This window comes from Hyperolius riggenbachi, chromosome 12, assembly GCF_040937935.1.
Source record: "Hyperolius riggenbachi isolate aHypRig1 chromosome 12, aHypRig1.pri, whole genome shotgun sequence".
NCBI lineage: Eukaryota > Metazoa > Chordata > Amphibia > Anura > Hyperoliidae > Hyperolius > Hyperolius riggenbachi.
The window spans coordinates 65,228,432-65,253,082 of NC_090657.1; the positions used below are offsets into that span (position 1 = coordinate 65,228,432).

General features: G+C 42.9%; 1 protein-coding gene across 3 annotated transcripts in view; it reads right to left on the reverse strand.

The window, feature by feature from the left end:
- The window catches only part of RALGAPB (Ral GTPase activating protein non-catalytic subunit beta), a 157,579-nt gene that overhangs the window by 49,091 nt on the left and 83,837 nt on the right, over positions 1-24,651 (reverse strand). For all 3 annotated transcript variants that reach the window (XM_068263927.1, XM_068263928.1, XM_068263926.1), the window contains exons 10-14: positions 9,880-10,081; positions 5,446-5,613; positions 4,874-4,988; positions 4,630-4,774; positions 758-822 (exon numbers count right to left, since the gene is read on the reverse strand). In XM_068263927.1, the coding sequence (XP_068120028.1) occupies positions 758-822; positions 4,630-4,774; positions 4,874-4,988; positions 5,446-5,613; positions 9,880-10,081 (695 nt within the window). The remainder of the gene's footprint in view (positions 1-757; positions 823-4,629; positions 4,775-4,873; positions 4,989-5,445; positions 5,614-9,879; positions 10,082-24,651) is intronic.

Consider the following 24,651-nt stretch of genomic DNA (forward strand, 5'->3'; position numbering starts at 1 on the left):
AGTTTAGGTTGCCACATCTGTACCCATAGGCTTCTTTGATGTAAATCCGGCCTGCGGGCCTGTGTATGAATAGTACTAGTAATGTTTTTCATTACTTAAAGGAGTATGCCTCTTTTTCCATATTTGGGCATCTTGTTTCTAGTTTTATCAATTCATCTGCAGGGAATCGATTCCCCAAAATGCCAGATCGATTTTTACTAAAAATTGCTATAAAGTATCAATGGGGCAGGAAGGAAAAATTAAAACAATCGGGGGCAGGGAAAAAGCATTGGAAGTTCGAGGCCTGCGTCGAACAGTGCAACTCTGCAGTTCGGTCGATTTTCAATACATTCCCTGCTGGAAACTATTGGAAATTGATGTGCAGTGTATGATCGGAATCAATTCCTTTTGAACCAAATCTTTTCAGAAAATAATCGATCGTTTTGGAATATTGGGTTAAAATCTATAAGAATGTGGCCAGTGAGTAGTGGAAGGGCAAGTGACAATAGACAAACAGTTTAGTTTTGAAGGGGAACAAAAGATTTGTGCATCTGGCTAGGGCTGTTGTGATCCAACAGGAAAAAGTCCTAGCCTATCAACGCAGTTAATTGTTAAGCTTGCTTATGCACGTCAGCTGGACTTATTCACAGCATCACATTTAGGTCACTTCATGTGAAACACAACATTACTACTGTTAAGGGTAGTTTGGAAAAATCTAACAGCCACCAAATTCCACCTAAGGAAAGCCTATGACTATGCAGAACCTCAGTTTTCTTACCATCTCCACCTGGTTCCCAGTTGCTTCTAAAAACGCAGAGTCTTGAACAATGTTCAACATTGCACCTGAAACACAAAGCTTCTATGAGCAAAGGTGCTCCAAAGCATAATATGGTCACCACCTCATTTGGTTGACTGGTCAGATCAAGCAATGATCATTACATCTATGAATAAAGTAACACCCCTGATCACTCACAGGTTACACATTTAGAGTTTGTTGGAAGGATAGAAGTATAGATACCTTCTGGACAGGTTAACCCTTCAGCATTCCCGCTGCTGAAATCTAACTAAATCCCCCCTTAACTCCCTCGGGGGGCAATCCGGGCAGTACTTCCATGAGAGGCAGAGCTTTCAGCCGCAGCTCCGACTCCTTACGCGTCAATCAGCGCGTATCTCCGCCTCTCCTCTGCTCCTCTCAGTGAAGGAATACTGAGAGGGGCGGGAGGAGGCGGCGATCAGCACTGATAGACACGTGTAGAGGCAGAGCTGCGGCTGAAAGCTCTGCCTCTCATGGAAGCGCTGCCCGGATTGCCCGAGGGAGTTAGGGGGGGATTTAGTTAGATTTCAGCTGCGGGAATGCGGCGGTTTAGTTAGGGCAATAAACACATTTTTGAAATAAAAAGAGGATTTTTTATGAGACTTCAGAGTCTTTTTAAGCTGGGACTTCTGTTCACTGAGGGCCTACGACTAGCAAAGCGCTGTGACACATGTAATCCTGATGGCTAACCTAGGCACTCCAGGTGTGAAGGAACTACAAGTCCCATGAGGCATTGCAGTACTCTGACAGCTCTAAGCATAACTCGGGGAGGCAGAGGCATGATGGAATTTGTAGTTTTGTCGGAGTGCCAAGGTAAGCCATTACTATCCTATAGGATTGCTATCATTGCATTGCTTGCTGTGTGATTGAGATTTCCGCAAATGCGCTGCATTGTAGTATTTTCTGAACAAATGCAATGCGATTCTGAATTAAGAATTGCAAAGTACAAGCATGGAAAAATCACAGTGGTAAATTGCAATTGCATTTTGCACTTTCTAGTGTGAATGGGCCCTTATACAATGTCGGCCCTGTCTATCTACCCTGACAATAATTCCTGCCCTCCTGCCTCATTATAATTGTGAGGGACAGAAGGGCGGTCATCTGGATATTAACAGCCAGAAGCCAGATTTATTTATTCATTTCCAGTCTAGTTCTGTGATGGCAAAAATGCCTCTGGTGCCGGGGCAGCGCCTCACCTCTTCACACTGCAGTGAAGAGCTGCCCCGGCATCAGAGAGAGGGTCCGGCTCCAGATCATGAGCTCCTTCCCCTCCCACGGGGTGCAGAGGAGGTGCGGGGTGCTGGGGGGAGGAGCAGACTTTCTCCAATGTGTCAAACCACATAGGGTGATCCCGTGCTAAGCAAGATGTAGCAGTGGCGACCCTACAACAAGCCCAAATTTCGTGGTGCCATAGTGATCGTCCTCTGTGCCGGATTTTATCCAGCAACACCGCCAGTTAGTGGCAGCCATTTTTCGGACTACAGCTGACATTGGGCCTATACAGGAAATGGCTAATGTCGGACATAGTCTGACATAGGATTGGAAAGGGTGAAAAAGGAATTTAATTATAACACACTGGCCCATATGCAATTAACTTTTTCTCCTAAGTTTTCTCCTAGGTGATATTTTCAAACTTGTCAATAAAATGCCTTTTAAAACCACCAGCAAGCGAAAAATATTTAAAAAAATTGATGGTACTTTTCCTACTTTGGGGTACTTTTTTCCATTTCTAAGTGCTGAAAAGTTATTGTAAATTGAAGATGAAAAATTATCTCCTAGGAGAAAACTCAGGAAAAAAAGTTAATTGCATATGGGCCACTGTATTTTCTGATATTTACCTACAAAAATCATTTTTTTTTAAAAGTATTTCTTTTGTATATTTAGTTAGTTTTCAAACCCTTTGCTGTATTAGCATCACATTCCTCACCTATTGGTAGGATGATTTGATGGGAAGGATGGGGGCGGGATTCATGTCAATGCTGGTGAGCAGTTACCAGCATTCTGCAGGGAGAGAAGTTAACCTGACAGATCCAGGTCAAGCTGTGGGTGAATGCTGTGACAGGTGTGATCAGAGCTTGACATAGTTGAATACTATTATGTATGACTGAGTAAGGAGTGTGAATTCAGGCAACCCAGCACATGGGGGCATTCTCAGTTCAGGATGTTATGCCACTTCAGGAACTCTTTACTAAAGATCTGTCAGGATTTACATTTGGAAGCAGCTGCTATAAAGTGCAAGTATCACTATGAATCTGGAAGTTCCTGTTATACCCTGCATTGTTTCCTCTGCACTTGTGGTGACCCCAATCCTAACAGTATACTAGATGTCATGACTGACCTTTGTGGCTTGGAGCTCTATCCCTCCTCATCCTCTGTACACAAACCAATTATTGGCAATTCAGGCTCTCTTTCATTCGCTTGGCCATGATATAAATGGGTAAATGGGGTGGGGCAGAGCTCCAAGTCAGTTAGTGAAAACCTCTGTTCAGTTTTGCCTGGGATAGGTTGGCTAAGCAACCAATCACAAACACAATTTCACATTCAAATACAAAAACAGCATAAGCTTACGGTATTAGTTGCTCTAGTCTAGAATTTTTTTTTTTAAAGTAAACAAAAAACAAACAACAAAAAAAAAAGCAAAAGTCAGATACTTGGTAGAGAGAAGCAGCTGCATCCTCCAGTGTCCTCCTCCCCAGACCATCAATTCAGCACTCGGCCCCTGTGGAAGTTTGCTCTCAAATATGTGAGCAAGCGTGGTCGCATAGCGTTGTAGCAGAGAGTTGCTGGGGATCGGCGGGAAAACCCGAACCAGATTGTCTCCATGCTACTGGGCTGTCACGAAGCTGTACTGAGCTGTGTGGTTGCGCTTGATCATGGATGTGAGTGCAGCCGCACACACACTGACAAGCTCTTGCTGAGGAGGGTTCAAGCACTGGATTGGTAGAGGCTATGCAGAGGCTTCCCTCTGGAGACAAGTACCCAGTCAGGGCACTTTTTTCCCTTCCGGTACACTTTAAAGAGAACCCGAGGTGGGTCTCCGGGGGGGGGGGGGGGGGAGCCTCATGTCATGCCGTGTGTCCCCCAACGGCCACTCTCTGTCCCCCCACCAATGCGCTATCGGCCCCGAGATTAGCGTCAACATTTGTTGCTATCTCTGAGTTAAACAGTGAGGAGAGCAATTCCCTGTTTAAAATGCCACCAGGGGCATTCCTACAGGGTTTACAGAGTCGCCATTGGGCAGTTCTCTCTCCTTGGCCATGCCCCCTGCCTTTCTGCACGGTATAAGAGACACATAGTCACTCAGTGCAGCATCGCGACCTATAGGTCAGGCAAGTGAAAGTGGGACATTAAGGCCCACAGGAGCGGCGTTTTTCCCGGCTACCTGATCCGCTCAGTACCATGGATCAGGTAGCTTACTTTTTTTTTCTGAGCCCACCTCAAGCGCTCTAACTTTTTAGCAGCCAATTTATTTAGAGGCCTGAAAGTGCTCTAAACCAATTTATTTTAGCACTTTTTTATTTGTTACATTTCCTTGCTTCTAATTAGAACTGCTGTAATGTGTATTTCTGGCGATTGTCACTAGGGGGCAGTGTGAAACAATAACAGAGGACTTTTGCTTTCAGTTTCTATATTTTCTGCCAAAGATGTCAATGCATTCCAAGAGTTTACAGCACAACAAATTCTGCTGAGGTCAAAAGCAGTGCACTTATCACAAACAAGATAACTCGATTGAGCTAAGTGCACTTTTCATACATCAAATCCTATATGTTTATTAGAATGTGGATTCATTTTCTTTGCAGCATGTGCACCTTGCAGGATTATTTGCCGAGACCCACCTAGGATCATCTGTGTGTTGTTGGGATCTGTCTCCGTTTGAAGAGCCCCGATGAGGATATTGACCAGCCTCAGCTTGAGGGACAGGAATGTAACAGGCTTGTCGCTGCCAGAGTCGTCATTGCTGAACTTCCCTTCTAACAACACCTGCAGATCACATGACGAGAAGGCTTATGTCACTTATGGAAAGAGGCAAAGATAGGACAGCAGGAAAAAAAATGTTCGTGAACACAGTCAGGTGATTACCTCCGATTTCACCATCCCAAAATGGTGTGGCAAAGGCAACAGTGAAAGCAGGATATGAATACTGGACCTCCTCAGCTCTGTGGGGTTCACATAACTTTTAAACTTGGATAGCTCCCTGGCAGAGACACACAATGGAACTATGTGAAAACAATACACATTCCCCAATAAACACATTAGAAATAAAAATGACTGTGTTGTATCACTCAAATGCCACCAGTGCTAACTTTATACTAATCAATGCAGCAGAGAGATATGCCAACAAGAATGGCCTTTCCTGATTACCTTTCACATGATATTTCAAACAAAATCAATAAACTGAAACCCTAGCTTTTCCGTTTTATGTTATTACACAGAATGTCTAATCAAATGTTTTTCATAGTGTATGGCTAGCTTGAGAATTCCAGTAAACAAAGAGCATGTGCCGTTTTTACAGTGTCCTGAAGGCAACAATTTTTGAACTATTTTTAGAAAGCTTAGTAGATGCCTTAAACGTGGGCGCCCAGAGGCTGATGGTCTCAAAGCTATGACATTTTCCAGAGAGAGGCGTGTAAGGATTTGTTTGCACAACATACCTGTCTGGCAGGATTATTTCTAGTGCAGAAATGAAATAAGGAACCACCACATTGATCCCTTTTAGATCACAGCAGAAGAGGGGGGAGGAGTTTAGGATGATGCTGGCGAGTACTGGATGGCAGATGAACTCTCCTATCTGCAAACCTTGCAGCAGAACCATATAAAACCTACGGAAACAGTAAACAAACATATCCGCCTGGTGAGCATGTTACCACAATCATATTCTCAAACTTTCTGTGCATTTTAAAACAACGCATTAAAAATACAAAACTGCAAATTGGTGAATGATTAAGAAACATAAAAACCATTTTTTCAAATACGTCAGTAAACTTTTACATGAGTAGTATATTTACCTGAAGATCATCACTTTCCATCCATATTCACACTAATGCTAGGTACACACCATACAATTTTCTGCTAGATTGAGCAGGTAAAAAAAACAGAAAACTATATGGTGTGTACCTAGCATTACATAGCTTTATCAATAAGGGCAATGGTGTTTAAAATTATTCTATGACAGGCAAAATACAATTCCCACTGAGACCGACGTGTACCAGAGGCAGGGCCGGATTTGTACTTTTTACCGCCCAAGGCCAACTATACTGTCTGTATGGTTGTTATCTCTGTGTGCCCCAATGAGCATTTTACTTAATTTCCATCATTGGATGTCACAGCCAATAAATATTTTAGTAATATGCATATAGATTATAAGCTGTGTTTTCCTTAAGAACTTTATGTTATGTTTGCCATTTTGTTAATGATGGACCCACTGTGTCACCATGAGAATTAGGCTGATATGTACCTGCAGGGATAGAGCTTACAGGTCTTGCAGGGACGACACAAGTACAGGACACAGAGTACGAAGGGTTAAAGCTGTCCTTGTAGATGGGGATGGCTGCACAGAACAGCTTTACTGCCCCTCACTGAGCCGCCCCTAAATTTCTGGTGCCCTAGGCCATGGCCTATGTAGCCTTGCCAGAAATCCGGCCCTGACCAGAGGCCAATAATTTAAGAAAAAAATAAATAAATTAGGTACTTACCCAAAAAAGAGAAAAGCTTCCCACTTCCTCCTGGCCCCCACCGTTGCCAGGTGCGAACCTCTGGAAGAAATCCTGCAAGCGCTTGTTGGTTTTTAGATTGTGATTGTGCTCCTCTTCATGCACATGCGAGTACAGCTGTGCCTGCACAGTGAGCCGGAGCCACTTGTGCATGAGCAGCTCTGTGCTATTGTGCAGGCGTCGATGTACTCGCGTGGGTACAGCACAGCCAGGCCCATGCACAAATAGGAGCACAGTCACAATCTTCAGGAGGGTCACAGCTAGCGGCTGAGGGGCGAGGAGGACACAGGAAGCCTCTGGGGGCGGTTCATCTTGGGTTTACTGTAATGCTGCACTTTTAAAGTCTTACCCATTTTTGTGCAAAGCAAGAATCTAGAAATCTATCACGGGTCCAAATGTAGAAGCAGGTAACTTGGGTGCCGGCGGTGCATGGGTAAAATGGGCACCCCATAGACCGCAATGTTAATTGTGGCTAGGCCAAACTTCACTGGGAGGGTGGGCTACATACCAATATACAGCTATCTCTCTAATATTATAAATGTGAAAGTTTGTTAATCACGCAACAATGGCTGCATGGGTTTGAATGAAATTTGGCTCACACATAGTACATTACCTGGAATAACATACAGGATACTTTTTATCCGCATAACCAAAAAGTGGGCGGAGACGAATACAAATTTCACTGCGAAAATGTAAACTGCAGGCCTTCTAACACTGTTAACCGCAGGGTTCTCAAACTTTGCACAGTTGATCACTGGGTGACTGGGATTAATATTCAGAAAAGTGGGTGGAGCCTACAAACGCAAAGCAAAATTCACCTATTGATTTTCAAGGGGAATATTTAATTCCTGCCATTCTTGCACAGTTAATGGCATGAGCCTCAAACCTGGTACAATTGGTTATTGGGTGACTGGGGTTCAAATTCAGAAAAGGAGGTGGAGCCACAGCCAGATTGGTTTCATCTCAATGCAAATTATTGATGCCAAAGACAGCAAAGCTCACAAACTAGGTCAGTGAGTATGTGTGTATTATAGTTAGAAAAAAAGCCAAATGCATAACCGGGAAACGCCGAGCCATCAGCTATAAAATAGAATATACACACACACACACACACACCAAAAACCTCTAGCAGATCTGCAAAGGTTTTTGAAGCAGATTTCAGAGCGATTCCTAGGCATGTTTAGAGAGGCTTTCTAAACATGCCGAGCGTTTTCGTGTAGCAGATGTCATATATTGTTACTACTGTAACAAAAACGCTGGAAAACCGCTCTGATCTAGCGTTTTTCAGAGCGGTTTTCCACTTTCCTATACTTTAACATTGAGGCAAAAACGCCTCAGAAATCTAAAAAATGCTGCAGCCCCGAGTTTGTGTTGTGGAAAAACGAACCGCTCTGGTGTGCACCATCCCATTCACTTTCATTAGCCAAGCGGTTTTCCCCCTGCAAGCGTTTTAAAAAACGCTTCAGAACCGCTCTAGTGTGCACCAGCTCAAAGAGACACACACACACACACACACACACAATGAAGATCTACATTTATTTCATGTGCTATACGCTTGATAGGCCTCCACACGATCAAGTGTTTTGCACACGAAAGGGATGGTCGATGAGATGCAAATAATTTTGAGTTGATGCAGGATTATGCAAATTTTGTATGTAAATTTATGCAGCATGAAAATAGACAAATCAAATTTTACCTCAGCAGGATTTGATTGGTTCATGTTCAAGCTGCATAAATTTGCATAATGCTGCATCAACTCAAAATGATTCGCATCTCATTGACCATCCCCTGCACTCACACGTTGCACCCCCCTCTGCGGCCCACACAAAGATTTCTTGCTTTCTATACAGAATATATACAGCAAGTGTTTTTGATACTGAAACTAGGAAATGAATATAAGAGTGGGTATACTGAATAATTCACTGCATTCTACAATATCAGCATTGGAGGAAAGAGACAAAAGCCACTGCAAGCTATTCAGTTTAATCCATGACTTAAAGGAGTACTGTAACCTTTAAAAAAAATGAGTTCAACTTACCTGGGGCTTCAAGCCCCCCCCCCCTCTCCATGCGTCCTGTGCCCTCGCAGGGACAAAGCTATCCTCTGGTCCCCCCGCCTGCTTGTTTCTGGTTTTTGCGACTATAATGTCGCAAACAACTGCGTCGGTGTAGCCCTGGACGCGCGTGTCCTCACACCCACTGACGTTGCTGGGAGTGTGCGCCTGCACAGAAAGCTCCCGGCGACGTCAACAAAGACACACGCGGCCAGGGCTGCATAGGCGCAGTGGTTTATGACATTAAAGTCGCAAAAAAATGGAAGCGAGCAGCAGCAGGGACTGGAGGGCTGTAGAGCACCGGAGCGGGAACAGGACGTGTGTGTGTGTGTGTGTGTGTGTGGTAAGTTGAACTTTTTTTTTTTTAATGTTACTGTACTCCTTAAGTGCATCAGCAAAATTGTAACAGTGTAAGCCTGTACAACAATTAAAAAAAGATAGGTGCATATACCGGTCCTGGTGGGCAGTAAGTGGGGTGGTGGGTGCAGGGCACAGCTACCTGACGTCCATTTCACGCTGTGAGCGATTCTACAGAGGCTTAGTCTCTGTAGAAGCGCTACTAGCAGCTGTGCCCTGCACCCACCAATCCACTGACTGTCCACCTATCTTTTTGAATTGTTGCACAGACCTGCACTGTTACAATTTTGCTGATGCATTTTAATTGTGGATTAAACTGAAATTGCTTGCAGTGCCGACTTTCGTCTCTTTCCTCCAATGTTGATATTGAACTCTTTGTGTAAGAGCATGCAAGGCATGGTTAATTGGTAAACCAGTCGGCCCTGGATGGTCCAGTTGCAACCCTCTAGTTTATACTGCAGTGCCAATGCTTTGTTTCGCTCATCTTCACAAGCATTCTACAATATATTGTATATTAGACTAATAAATTATTCAGGATACTAGTTTTACGTGAATTATCCCAGTTTCAGCATCATAAACACATCCTTTATCTATTTGTAGCTGCATATTGCTAAGTAGCTTCAGCCTCCCAGTGATGTCAAAGCCAGCCTAGGCAGTTTTTTTGTTTTTTTTTTAGTTATGCAGAATTCGCCTCCCAGGGCATTCTGGGAGACCAGGTGTTGTTTCCATACCTTTGGAACATGGTGTAAACAAGCATTTCTCAGTGATAGACCTACCAACCAAAGATGTTGCCATCTGTGATAAATTTACTATAAACTGGGGAGATGAAAGACTTTACAAGAAGCAAACACTGATTAAATAATTTATAAAGTAATGTTAAAAATATTCATTAAGCTATATTCAGTTAAGATCCTCTTTAAGTAGTCAATGCAGAAAACATTTGGCATGTGTAACATCCAATATACCTGGAGAGGTAGGCAGAGAGGATTTCCTCTCCAGTCTTCTTGCTGCAGAAAATCCTACACAAGGTACCGCAGGCTTCAGCCCGGCCAGCATCGTAGTTATCTGGGAAATCATTGGCTTCAGACACAGTGCTTGATCCCATGGTATCAGTGGACATTTGGGAACCTTTACGACGCAGCTCCACGGTGGCCTGTGTGGCTATAGCTGCAGAGAGTGAGGAAAGAGTGTTTGATTGGCTGTTACTAACACACAGCACATGACTGGGGCTCATGGGAAAGAAGCACACAAAGATTTAAGAGGACGACATGCTTTACAGAAGTCAGCCTACTGTTCCAATTAGCACAGACATACAGATGCATGGCGAATAAACAAGGCAAAATGCACTTAATAATTCAGAAATAACTACACGGCAAATGAATGGATTTGTACATAACAGGAGACACAATTTTTATCTTAAATGACAACATCCTATACTATCAATACCATTGGGACTCGGTTCACAATAATAACCTATTACATTCCTGTCGTTAGCCCTCAAAATTGAGAAACTCTGCTATAAACGACTACTGTTGTGATAAACAAGAGTAAAATAAAATGATTGGACAGGGTACATTACTACAGATATTCTCTGATCTTATCAGGAGTTTAATTAAAGAGATTCTGTAACAAAATTTTCAGCCTGATTTCTTCTATCCTATAAGTTCCTATACCTGTTCTAATGTGGTCAGTCTTACTGCAGCCTTTCCTAGTTGCACAGTAGCTGCATTATCTCTGTTATATAATCTAATCTTCTTTCCTTTGTCAGCTTTGTTGGCTCAGGCAGGAATGTGCTGCTCTGCTGTGATAGGAAGTTATACACACCCTCTCTACGTCCCCTCCAGGCTCTGTATGAGTCACAGACAGCTTCTCTCAGTCTATCACATGCTGGTTAGCAGTCATGTTTTTTGTTTGTAAACACTGCCTAAAACTGGCAATTACAAGCCAGGATTGCAGCAGGCAGTGGCAGAAACAGCGAAGAGGGGCCCAGGAGAACATAATGGTCTCAATTCACTAAGCTTTATCAAACACTTTACCGAACGTTTGATAATTTACCCCATGGGTAAAATCTAATTTTGAATTCACTAAGGTGTTATAGATGTGTTGAACATTTTATCGATAAAACATTCGATAATTATGTAAAACCTTAGTGAATTCAAAATGAGATTTTACCCATGAGGTAAATTATCAAACGTTTGGTAAAGTGTTTGATAATCTTAGTGAATTGAGGCCAATGAATAGAATGGTATGTTTTTTTATTGTAAGAATTTTAGAGTACAGATTCTCTTTAAAGCAAACCTAAGAAAAAAAAACTGCAAACAAAAACTGTATGCCGTGGAAAAGGACATCATCACTAGAACCCTACAAGGAAAACTGGCTTCATTTTCAGTAGTTTCAGAGTCTATGGCAAATTTAATGAGAAAAGTAAAATCAACATTAAAGTGGACAGACCTTCTAAGGTTTGCTATTGGTCGTTGAAGCAGGCGCTATATTATTATTAATAATATTTATTTCAAAATTCAAATATACTCCAGCCCTCCCTAATGGATCACAAGGCTGCTTATTAGCATGCTGGGAAAACAGACTGGCATGTCAGGGGTAGAGAAGCCCGCTAGAAATGATGCTTAGACAGCTGTACCTCCATTACATACACAGGTTTACTATGAAGAGTTTAAAATACCCTGGCTATACAAAGAACCCAGTTTAATTATAACAAGCCCAAATAATTCCGATGCACATAAAAGAACACATCAAAGACCGTGAATTCAGAAGACAAAGATTTCGAAAACATGCACAAAGCATCTGATGCGCTCTTAAAATCAAGCCACGCATTACATGCACAAATGTTAGTACTTTCTGAAGAGGCGAAAGCGCAGCTCAAAGCCAACACACAGAAATCAGCGAACAGTCAGAAAACACTAACGGCTCAAGAAATTCACTTACTAACTGTATTTGAGAGAGCGAGAACCCTTGACACTGGACTCAGCTTAACCCATTTATTCTGCACACTTTTACGCTATAATAAGGGGAAAGGGCTGGAGTAGTGACTGGAAAGTCTTATTAGAAAATATTCAATGGCTAAGCTGGATATTCAACGGTTAAGCTGGCCACACATCACTTGATGTATGGCCAAAGAGATCATTAGATCGATCCCTTTCTGATTGAATCTGATCAGAGAGGGATCTATTGCCTGCCCATACACTGAACAGCAATTTTGGAAATCGTCCTAGCGCCTCCACCTGCCAGGCTGCCCCCAAGTGTATAAGTGTGTGTCCCGTGCCTGTGCTCAGTGTTAAAGTATACCTGAAGGGAAAAAGTGGGGTACTAATCTTGGGAGGGAAGTCCCTGGATCCTAAAGAGGCTTCTCCCTGTCCCGCTCTGTCCATCCAGGCCAGCGCTGGCAGCTCCGAAAATCCACCAAGGGCACAGTAGCGGCTTTTCCTCAGGCTCCGGTAAAGATAGATTGAGCTGCTCCAACACTACGGAACTACCTAGCTCCCGCCATTATGGTTTCCCCTTCCTTCAACATCTTCAAGAAGGCCCTCAAAACTCACCTTTGCACTCTGGCCTCCCCCCCCCCCCCCCCCGTGCTCTAAAGACTCAGCTGAACTCTGGTCCCCTACCTTTCATGTCCCTACCTCTCCCTCTCTACATTGTAAGCCTGAGGGCAGGATCCTCCTCCTTATGTCTCCTACCTGTTCACACACCTCCATTACCGTACACCCATCCTATGGATCTGAGTGAACTAAGCATTACCTGGTACTCATACTGTGCTGCATGATCTGGTTTGCATGTATTCCTGTACTGTCTTATTGCTGTATGTCCCCCCTAAATACTGTCTGTAACCTAAACTAATGTCCAGCGCTGCGTAATATGTAGGCACTTTATAATTACAATAAATATTAAATAGTGAAGCCCGATCGGGTCCATTGTACTGTGCAGATGGCTCTGGCCAGCGCAACAAAGTGGACCCGATCGCACTTGGGTATCTCCGTCGGAGCCCGAGTGGAAAGCCGCTAGTGGGATTCCAGGCCACTGGCATTGTTTTTGTTTAGATCCTTTTGGAGCTGGCAGTGGTTGAACAGATGGACGAGGGAAGAAGCCTCATTAGGATCCAGAGGTTTTTTTCTCTATAAAGTTACAGGTGTCCTTTAAAGGCTCACCTCACCTCTAGCCTGGTTCCTGGCTGCCTTCCGGTGTTCAGCGCAAACGTGAGTGCTGGTAACACCCCGCCGACTCGCCCACTTGGGGTGACACCGGCCAGGGGTCTGTTGTGATATCAAATGCCTTTCCCACCAAGCACACAATCAAACCCTTGCGACAGATTTCCCACCATTCCTGATCGATCCATTCCACCAATTTCCTCTGGAAATCAAGCGAAAGATTGATCAGGTGGCCATGTAGTTGCACAGATTCTCTTCTGATTCAATAAAATTATCAAATCGGAAGGTTGTTTGCCCCCCCCCCCAACATCGAGTAATGTATGGGCACCATTAGTGTTGACCAATGATAAGGTGGGATGAGGTTCGATCTCAATGAAGAAGGTTAAGCAATAGGATAAGGTAGGGTAGGAGGGGAAGTCAGTTAGTTTTAGACTATGATAGGGACACTAGAGACTGACTATGGGAGGGATTAGACTCTCAGACAGTTAAAGCGGACCTGAACTCAACTTCCTCTCTGCTCTAAAAAGGTAAGCAACAACAATAACCACAATAAAACAAGTAGTTCTATTCCACCCAGGTATCTGCTTAGGAAAGCCCAGGTATCTGCTTAGGAAAGCCCAGGTATCTGCTTAGGAAAGCCCAGGTATCTGGTGGCCATACACTGGTCGATTTGCCATCAGATTCGACCAACAGACCGATCCCTATCTGATCGAATCTGATCAGAGAGGGATCGTATGGCCACCTTTACTGCAAACAGATTGTGAACCGATTTCAGCCTGAAACCGATCACAATCTGTTGTGGTGGTACTGCTGCTGCTGCCCCCGCCCGCCCGCATACATTACCTGCTCCGCCGGCGCGACTCCCGGGTCTCTCTCCGCTCTTCTTCTCCGCTCTGGTCTCCGGCTCCAGCATGCTTCACTTCTTCCTGCCCGGCAGGAAGTTTAAACAGTAGAGCGCCCTCTACTGTTTAAACTTCCTGCCGGGCAGGAATATGTGAAGGCATGCCGGAGACCAGAGTGGAGAAGAGCGGAGACGAGCGGGGGCAGTCGCGCCGGCGGAGCAGGTAATGTGCGGGCTCTATTGCGTCGGTCGTCGGGCACTCGAACGCCGCTAGCGATGCTCTCTTTAGCCGCGGGCGATCGACGGTAATTTTCCGCACGGCGCGATCGACGGGATCGGACGAAATGAATCGAAATTCGGCGTGTAGCGCGAACGATTGGCAGCAGATTCGATCCCAGTGATCGAATCTGCTGTCGAAACGGCGGTAAATCGGGCCAGTGTATGGCCAGCTTTCGGAAAGCCCAGGTATCTGCTTAGGAAAGCCCAGGTATCTGCTTAGGAAAGTGTTTTATAGCTGTAATTTGTTATCAGTGAGACGACGGAGTCCTAACTGAAGAAACACTGTCAATTCCATAGCTAATTTTAAACTCCTTCAGGCAGGGAAAAAAGAAAAGAAGCACAGCATAAGTGTCTGTATGCTTGCCACTGAATATGCACGTCTATTTCATCATGTCACATGTCATCTCTGGTACACTTTAAGGTGCCCATATTTGTTAAGATTGCCACAGAATGTTGCAAACAGATCAATCCATTTCTGATCTGAAACGAATAAGAGAGGGATCAAATCTCCCCATCTGCTGCACAATGATTTTGAATTGAAAATCTATGTCAGTGCAGCGCTGCACTGTTCGCGGATCACTGGGGACAGTGAAAACAACAACCTTCTCTCTGTCCACAGCCCACATAAAAGGAAAAGGCTGATCTTGTGAAAAAGCTTTATACGCAGCTCACAGCAGAACTCTCTCCAGTGTCAGCAGCAAACTGCACAGAGGATCAGTGGATCTGTGGCTTGTAGCAGCAACAGCAGGCACACTTTTCTACAGTAAACTTGGTGAGTCCATGGCATTATCACAAATACTAACTGATTGGAAGTGACAATGTGCTAGGATGGGGGCAGGGGAGAGATAGTCACAGATTTCCAGCAGAGGCACAACCACATTATGAGATGCAGCAGAACAGAACGATCTAGCATCTGTAAAGGTGTCCATACACATTTCAATTTTCCCCAGCAGATTTGATCAGTATGATTGAATCTGCCAGAGATTGATAAAGCCACAAAGCAACCCGATCATAATTTTGATAGATATCAATTGAAGCTGTAGATTGCACCGGACAGATAGGTCTTGCTCCATAGGTGGTGATCGGTAGATTTCAGGAAGGACCAATGCCCTCCCACCCCCCAGGTCTCCCCCATCGTTGGTGCAGAGTGCACAATATGCAGAAGGACGGATGAGCGACAAAGCTTTATTGCTGGCTCTAGGACAGAGAAATTGGGGAACCTTTCTGGTGACAACTAACAAACGTGGTGTGTCTGTGTGTGTCTGTCCGTCTGGTGTGTGTGTGTGTGTGTGTGTGTGTGTGTGTGTGTGTGTGTGTGTGTGTGTGTGTGTGTGTGTGTGTGTGTGTGTGTGTGTGTGTGTGTGTGTGTGTGTGTGTGTGTGTGTGTGTGTGTGTGTGTGTGTGTGTGTGTGTGTGTCTAACGGAGGCTCTATCTCCCCCACAAAACATTTTCGTGGATGTTCCACTAAAATTTTCCATGTTCTGCACAATTACCATAAGTAATATTACATTGTAAAATATCATGAAGATTTTTTTTTTTTTTTTTTTAACCGGTTCAGCCTCACAGCTATTTTCACCTTAAGGACTGAAGCAATTTTCCCCTGTCAGCGCTGCTCTCATTCATTCGCTAATAGCTTTATCACTACTCATCACACATAAATTATTTAGATCTTGTTTTTTTCACCACAAATTTGGCTTTTGGGGGGTGACATTTGTTGTTAGTAACTACTAAAATGTCTATGTATTTTAAAGAGAAAAACGAGGGAAAAAATGAAAAAATACATTATTTCTCCAATTCCAGCCTCTATAGTTTTAAAATGAACAATGCTACTGAACATTTTACCCACACATTTTATCTGCCTGTTTGTCGTGGTGATCACAAGATTTAAATTATGTCCCTAGTACATAGTATGGTGACAATATATTATTTGGAAATAAAGGTGCATTTTTTTTATGTTGTGTTTTTTGTTTTCTCATTGCACACTACCAATGACTACAAGCCTTTATTTGAAAAAAACAAAACAGTAATACATCCTCATGACATACATATTTAAAAAGCTGAGTCCCTAAGGTAACTATTTAAGTATTCACTTTTCAATTCTGTCACTTTTGGTGTTTTTTACAAGTGTATTAGTTTGGTGCAGAGTATATGAAAAAAACAATTGCATTGATTTTCATTTCATTTGCTGCTAAAACTAAACCACATCACATATGCCTAATCTCTCAAAGACCCCAAATACTATTCTCTTGCTTGTCCCGGTGAAAATGATATCCTATACACATAATCAGATAGCTTCTTGGCCACGCAATACTCTGTTAACCATGAGCAGCACTAATGCAATTTTCAAGGCCATTTTTTGCAACAAAAGTAATACAGTCATTCTTTGTTCGCAAAGCCCCTGGAGTGTCAGAACATTTGAAACAGGTCACAAATGTCACCATTCTGAAAACTAGAGACCCAGACCTACTGAGATACACATATTTTGAAACAATTGGACTTCTGCGGTTTTGCTAAAATTGAATCATAACTTGGAAAATGATATTTTTTACATCTTTTTTTCACTTTGGCACTATAAAAAAATCTGATGACTTAGGCCTCAGTCCTAAAACACACCAAAATGTATTCTACAGCTCATCACGGTTAAAATGATACAACATATGCCTTACTTAGTAACAAATGGTTGTGTGCAGCAATCAATTATACCCAATGTGCACTATTTTTTTTTTGCACTAATTGTTGCAGAGCTATTGTTTGTTTGCATATTCCTAGGAGAGATTGGAATCAAACAAAGACCGCACATGACACCATCATAGAAGGCTAACAACCAGGGCTATTCATCAGTAGGTATTTTGTGAGCTACCTTCTCAAAGGAACACTGCAAAAGGAATTTTCACATTGCCCTGGTTATAACAAATCCAAAATGTGGCTAATTTGAATATATCACTTCTCTTCACAGTGATAACAAATACATTGGAACTTACCATTGGATGTCTTGCAGAATTAGAGAAAAGCCAGAGGCCATAAGTCAGGGGTCAAGCAGATCCAAGAGTCAGAAGATGGGAGCAGCAGGGTCCAAAGTTCAATTTTGAACTTACTTTGTGTTTTCTTTTTCCTCAAAAAATTCAGTTTCCGCCAACACCCCAAAAACATAGGGGTATGCCAAATGTGAGCTCCTTTGAGGGTCTTTAAGTTACATGAATATATAGGAAGGGGGAAAATGCCAGTCAAATATGTCCAGGTAAAGAAAAAAAAACCCACAAAAAAAAGAGAGAAACAAAAACACAAAAAAAAGGGAAAAAATAAATTAGTAATCTGCAAGTGTGTGGTATGCCCTAAAGCACTTGATAACACACAGTGCTGGGGCTGAGGGGCAATCTGGGCAAAAATACCGTGACTCACACCGTCTCTTGTGTTTCACACACACTCTGCATCTTCTCAGGGGGGATTTTTTCACTTCATTGGGGGGGAATTAGTTCAGGGAAATGTCTCTCCCTCAGTCTAATTGAGTTCTCCAAATGGATAGGATCCTGTTGTGCAATTTGGCCAGGGGAATACATTAGGGACTTGTGGACTTCAATCTGGAACTCAAGAAAGGTCATCTGTTGGCTTGTTGGTGTTGTGGTGGTTTTTAGATAGACCACAAATGCATTGTGCATGGTCATCTGCAACAAGAAGAATGTTATTTTTTGTACCATGCTTTCCTTCTTCTTCTTAATAAATAAGGCGCCAAGACTTGGTCTGATAAGTCCACTGCTCCCATATTTTTATTGTAGGCGACTATGGCCTCTGGCTTTGTACGTTGTTCCGTTCTGGATGTGGCAAGAACTGTGGCCTCAGTATGGATGGTGGATAGCATCATCACCTCCCGCTTGTCGTGGAACTTTAATGCCAGGAGCTCTTCAGATCTGAGTGCGTAGGACTCTCCTCTGCATAGTTTTTTATTTACGGGGGGAGGCCTTTACGGTTTGCTCTCACCGTCCCACATGCGCCAGTCTGGACTGAGAAGAGGAACTTGAACAGTGGCACACTTGTATAAAAGTTGTCCAAGTAGACGTGGTAGCCTTGGTGGAGAAGTGGATTCAGTAGGTCCACCACTATTTTGCCACTGGTGCTAATATACTCAGGGCACCCAGCTGGCTGCAGAATGGAGTCTTTGCCTTCATAAATTTTAAAAGTGAAGGTATAGCCAGTGCCACTCTCGCATGCCCTATAAATTTTCACCCCACATCTTGCCCTCTTGCTTGGGATGTACTGTTTCATGGAAAGTCTCCCATGAAACGGTACCAGGGATTCGTCCACAGCTATTTCCCGGTGTGGGGTATATACATCCATGAACACTGCACTTAGGTGGGTCAACAGGGGTCTCAATTTAAACAGTCTGTCATGGTCAGGGTCGGTATGATTCACACTTTGCGTGTTGTCATTTAGGTGAAAAAACTTTGACAACAGCTCAAAACGCTGCCTGCGCATTATTGCTGGATAGAGGGGTGCATTATGATAAAGGTCCCTGGACCAGTATATTTTTATCTGGGGCTTTGGGGTGATGCTCATGCTGAGCGTGAGGCCTACATAAGCCTTCATTTCAGGCACGTTGGTGGGGTGCCATTTTCTGGTGATATAGTTGGTGGGGTGGTCAGCTAAAAATTGTAGCGCAAATAAATTAGTTTGCTCTACTAAATGCTCCCACATTGCCTCTGTCATGAAAAGCTGGAAAATGTCAATTGGTGCCTGATTGACAATGGGCACTGACACACCAGCGGTGGCTGTGAAGGGTGGGATGTTGGGCGCAGCATAATTAGGGGGTTCCCAGGTGCCATTTAACATATGAAGCGGTACCTCCTGCCTGCGAGGTACCTGTGGCTGCCTACCCTGTCTGCGCCTAGCTCCCCCTGGCGCACTGCTGCTAGCAGCAGCGGGGTTGCCCAAAGAGCCCTCTGCTGGGTTGCCCACGGAGCCCTCTGCTGGGTTGCCCACGGAGCCCGATGCTGGGTTGCCCACGGAGCCCGATGCTGGGTCGCCCATGGAGCCCGATGCTGGGTCGCCCACGGAGCCCGATGCTGGGTCGCCCACGGAGCCCGAAGCTGGGTCGCCCACGGAGCCCCCTGCTGTGGACAGTCCTGATGGTCCCTCATCAGCGGACTCAGGACTTGGGTCCCTCCTCAAGCGGCGTGATGGCGGCCCTTCGGACTCTGAAGATTCAGATCCTGAACCAGAGCCGGACGGAGGGAGCCAATCACTACCTGACTCATCCTCGCTGCTGCTCTGCTGGAGGATGGCGGCTGCCTCCACCACAGAATAGAGCCTCCTTGCCATTATTTAGAAAGGGATAGATAAAGATGAAAAATATAAAGCGATAGAAAGATTTTTTTTTTAAAGTGACAGTTTTTTTTTTTTGGGGAGGGGGGGGGGGGGGGTGTAGAGGGGGGTTGTAGAGGGGGTAGGAAGAAAAAGATCACAATGGATCAGTGATCAATAGATCTGTAGGGAATAAATGGCCGAGGAGAGGGAGAATCAGGGATTCTGGGCAGTTATGGGGTTAAAAATTCAGGGATGGGGGGCAAATTTTATTAAGAGAAAGTCCTACCAGTTTATCTGTCAGTCTGTCTCTCAGCTCCTGTCACCACAGAACAGTGATTGATCTGTGTGACAGGAGCTGAGAGACAGAGAGAGGGAAACGTTTTATTTACAAACATTATTAAGAATTCACATTGTTACTGGATGTAACTATGTGAATTCTTTACTTCCTTTGCTCTGATTGGCTCAGAGGAGCGCTGGCTCCTCTTCACTAAACAGCACGGCTTGTAAGCCGTCGGGGACGAGCACGCACCGCGCGCACCACGCGGCCATGCGCGCGCACACGCGGAAGTGCGCCTGGACGCGGACTCTCGTCCAGATAGGCTTCAGCTGCCGCTGCCTGGACGAGCTTGCTCGTCCATATAGGCTGAAGCGGTTAAATTTCAAACTAATTTAAAAGCGGGATTAAACTCTAACTCTTACATAAAAACCTGTTTTCCTACTTTTCATTACCTTTACAGTTACCATATTTGCTTTTGTGCACAAGTAATATCCGTTTACAAAGTTCCCAAAGTACAGTTTGTCTGCTTTGAAAGCTGTCATTGTAATGTATTGCATAGCTGCTGTATTTATATATTAAAATGTATCCTGTGAGAATTTGTCTTCTGTGTACACTCTTTGTGTTCAGCTGAAACACTGACAGAAATGTTTACTAATCGTGGCTGATAAGGAAACATAACGCAATATAATGTAATCATTTCCTCAACTTCGAATTCAAGCTTCCCACTGAAGAAAGTGCTATGTTGAACTGTTTAAATGCTGTTCTGCTACTATTTTTTTTCTGGTAGTAGGTTTTATGCTGTAAAGAATCTTTTCGAGCAAAGAAAATATTGTTTGCCTTTTGGGTTTTTATATTGCCAAGATAGTGGAAGCCTCGATTTAAAAAAAAAAAAATAAAAAAAATAAAAAAAAAAATACAATGATAGCCATTCCATGTAATTATTCAAATCTTCAAATGTCTTTTAATTTTTGCTTTATTGAAATTTTGTATTAATAAATTTAAATGAGGAGCGACCAATTGCATTTTACTTCCCTTCCTAACTTTATAGCCTGCCTTGGATGCTGCAATCCACTAATCAAAAACTTTCCACAGTGGGGGATGTTTAGCGAGGTAGCATTTTTTATTTACTGGTATAAAGCTGGCCATACACTTAAAAGATTGCCGCCTGATGTGGCAAAACAATCCAATTCCTCCCTGAAAGCAATCTATTCCTATCACACACACTGCACAGCTACTTTCATTAGATTCCAGCAGAGAATCTATTGAAAGTCAATTTAACTGCAGTGTTGCACTGTTCGATGGAGCGCTATGGCCCATCGACCTACCACTACTCCAGCCCCACTGACAAAAGACCTAGATCTTCCATCCTGTCCAACTGATACTTTTGATCAAACACTAGTCAAAATTATCCAGAAGAAAATTTACATTTTTGGGGAATTGATTCAGTGCAGCTCAACATAATCTGCAGGGAACTGAATAGGAATTTGAATAACTGTATGGGCAGCTATATTCTGTGGGTGCAATATGTAAAAAGATTTTTTTCCAGTTCCTTAAAAACTGTTAGCTTGATTTACAAATACATACAAACTGCGGGATCTCTTACATCAAACGACTTCTGCTACAAATGGTAACCCGGATAAATGGCAGCGATAATGACAGAATAGAAAACATTTCCATAAATAAATCTTTATGCATTATTTCCCATGAGCCTCTGCTGTGTAGGTTGCAGGTTATGCCAACATACTACACAGAGAAATCTATTGTATGTAAAAAGTAAATAAAAAAAAAAACTACATGCATATAGATCAAACAGTACATCCAAAGAGAAGAAAAAAATTAAAATAAATAAATACATAACAATGGTTAGTGCAAAATCCTGGATTTCATGGCATGAAACAAATGGGGAGGATTGGGGACAGACTCGGCTATTGTCTCTGTACCAATAATCGTTCCCATTCAGGCTGACAGAACTCAAGGGGTGAGATGTCTTTCCCCACCGCCACAGAGCAACAGAGAGTGATGAATACTTAGCAACATAAAAGAAAACTAAAAGTAATCAAAAGGGGGTCAAATAAAAAAGCAACAAGACCACAACGATGTTAGGAAGGGACAGAAGAAAAGCGAGCCAGTTATGGGGACATGAAAAAGAAAGAAAGAGAGAAAGAAAGAAAAAGATTCAGAGAATAAAGATGATTGCAATTGAGGAGAAGCTACAGATTCCTACTTACAAGATTTATAAGAAAGGAGAATTTGGATAAAAGATGCTGCAAGATAACAGAAATAAAATGGAAAGAAATCAAAAGGACAGAAGTAGTTACAAGAAAGTACTTTAATTTATGGTGTAAAATTCAGTTTAAAAAAAAGGGAGGCCTACTGTTCCATTTTCTATTTTTTTTTTAAATAAAAACAAAAAGAACGGGAAAAAAAATGATGGGAGGGATTGTGTAACAGTGAGGTGTGAGTTTGGAGAACATCGTGCACAAAGATGGATAAATAATTACAAAATGGAGAATGGTGTCTACCTAACAGGGTACAACTGTTGTAATGAAATGAATTGGGCCCTTTCCAGCCATATCCATTGCCACGTATTGGAATAATCAGAGGGGGTAAAACAGAGGACAGAACCAAATATATTGTTACATGCCTTCAAGCAGGAGCTAAACAAAAATAGGTCCCCTCCTTCATAGAACATGTAGTAGCTTTCTTTAATGTTGCAGAGAGCCTTCATTATCCGTAATGAGGGTCATGTGACCTCCTAAAGCTCACCTACCCTTGATATTACCCACCACCCTTGGATACAACTCCCTTAAAGGACCACTATCGCCAAATTGTACATGTAAACACATACAAATAAGTACCCTTTTTCCAGAGTAAAATGAGCCATAAATTACTTTTCTCCTATGATGCTGATGCTTATAGTTAGTAGTAAAAATCTGACAGAACTGGCAGGTTTTGGACTAGCCCATTTCCTCATGTGGAGGGGTCTACTATTTTCAAAAGCACTTCGTGAATGGCAGTTGCTCCGTCCAACTGCCAAAAAAGTGTACAGTGAGCAGGGAGGCTGGCCAGAATCTTTGTATTTATACTTTTCAGGTAGTGTCTTTATAAATAATAAAGGCCTTGCTGAGAATCCCTCATGAAGAGATGGACTATCTCAAAACCTGCAGGTTCTATCAGATTTCTACTACTTACTGTAAGTGACAGCAACATAGGAGAAAAGTACAAAAAAAAAAAAAAAGACACAGAGAGCCCAATATTGTGTAGTATGTACTGGCTATAGATGTGAGGAAATTAAAGCATGTATCGTTACACTCACAAGCACAGGTTTCCTCTAAGGCGACCACTAATGGCAGGTGGGGAGATTAGACCTGACCCCTCTCAGGATTAAGAAGTCATTCTCCACAGGTCAGAAGGGGGAGGGGGGACACCCCTCCACCAAGGGTAGACTCATACAATGTTGAAGTAAACAGAGGTGCCAGTAGGATAAAATTTGTTAAGTTTAAAAGTAGAGGAGGCAGTGGACTTACCTCCTCCAAGTAGACCTAAAAAAAAAAAAACAGTATTGGTATTATATCAAGAAGTTAATTTTTATTTACATACTCCTGGGTTCGACAAAGCATTTCGCAGGCATGACCTTGCTTTATCAGGCAATAAGGATGGCGTATTTAGCAACTTAGGTCTAGGTCTGTTACAGAGGCGCTTGGCTCAGACCTACACTGCTATATAATATCAATACTGTTTTTTTAATGTCTACTTGGAGTAGGTAAGTCCACCACTGCCTTCACTACTTTTAAACAACTTTTATCCTACTGTAGCCTCTGTTTACTTCAACAAAGGAGAAAAGTCATTTATGGCTCATTTTACTATGGAAGAAACATACTTCTTGTTTGTAGGTGTTCACATGTATTTTTAAATTTTACAGGGTTTTTTGCAAAAGTGGTCCTTTAATGTCCCCTCCCAAAATATCCTATGGGAGTAAAGGTGAGTAGCAGCGCATGCCATGCCCCGCCCCCGCGGAGAAGGTAGGGTATGTTGCAGTAAAACACCACATCCCTTGCTAGAAGGTGCTGGTAGGTTTATTGGAATCCTCCTATAACCAAGCCTTAAAGTGTAACCGTCGGGCATAAAATCTATTCTTTATTTTTATCTGGTAAACTAATAATAACGATGCTAACCAGGCAATCCAAAAGTTAAAATCACTATTACTTTTCTTGTTGATAAATGATCATTCCCCAGTTTACCTGACTTATTTGGTACACACAAAATTTGGTACGCAAAAAGAAAGTTGCAGGGCATGCTGGGTTGTCCTTTTTTTGCTTCTCTACTTCCCCTCAGACTTAACTAATGCAGCCTGATGGGCTAAAGCCTCTGTCTCTCCTGTTTTCCCCTCCCACACCTCTGTTCCTCTCTGATTGGCCAATATTTCTCATGCTGAGACAATGCACTTTCTATAGTGATGGGCAGGCAAATCAGGCAGAGGAGAGTAAGGGAGGAAGTTACATCAGAATTGGCTTCAAAATATCCTGTTAAAATGGGAAATGCTAAGAAGGATTTTCTCTTTTTTTACTGTAGAAAAATCACTAAAATCAAAATGTGGACAGTGCAATACATATGTTATGTAAGTAGAGCAAGTATTTATCTACTTATATATGTGTTTTTTTTTCTGAGATAGCATTGCTGACATCTCCTCTCTAAGGTGCCCATTAACGGTACTATCTCCCGAATGATTGCTCAGATCTGTTACCGTCAATGATGGTGATTGACAAGGATAGACTTTCGGAATGATTCTTTTAGTCTGACTGGATTGGTTATCATTTTTCCTCTCCATTGATGAGCCTAAACAATCATTTCCAATCAATCGAAAAGATCGGGCATGTG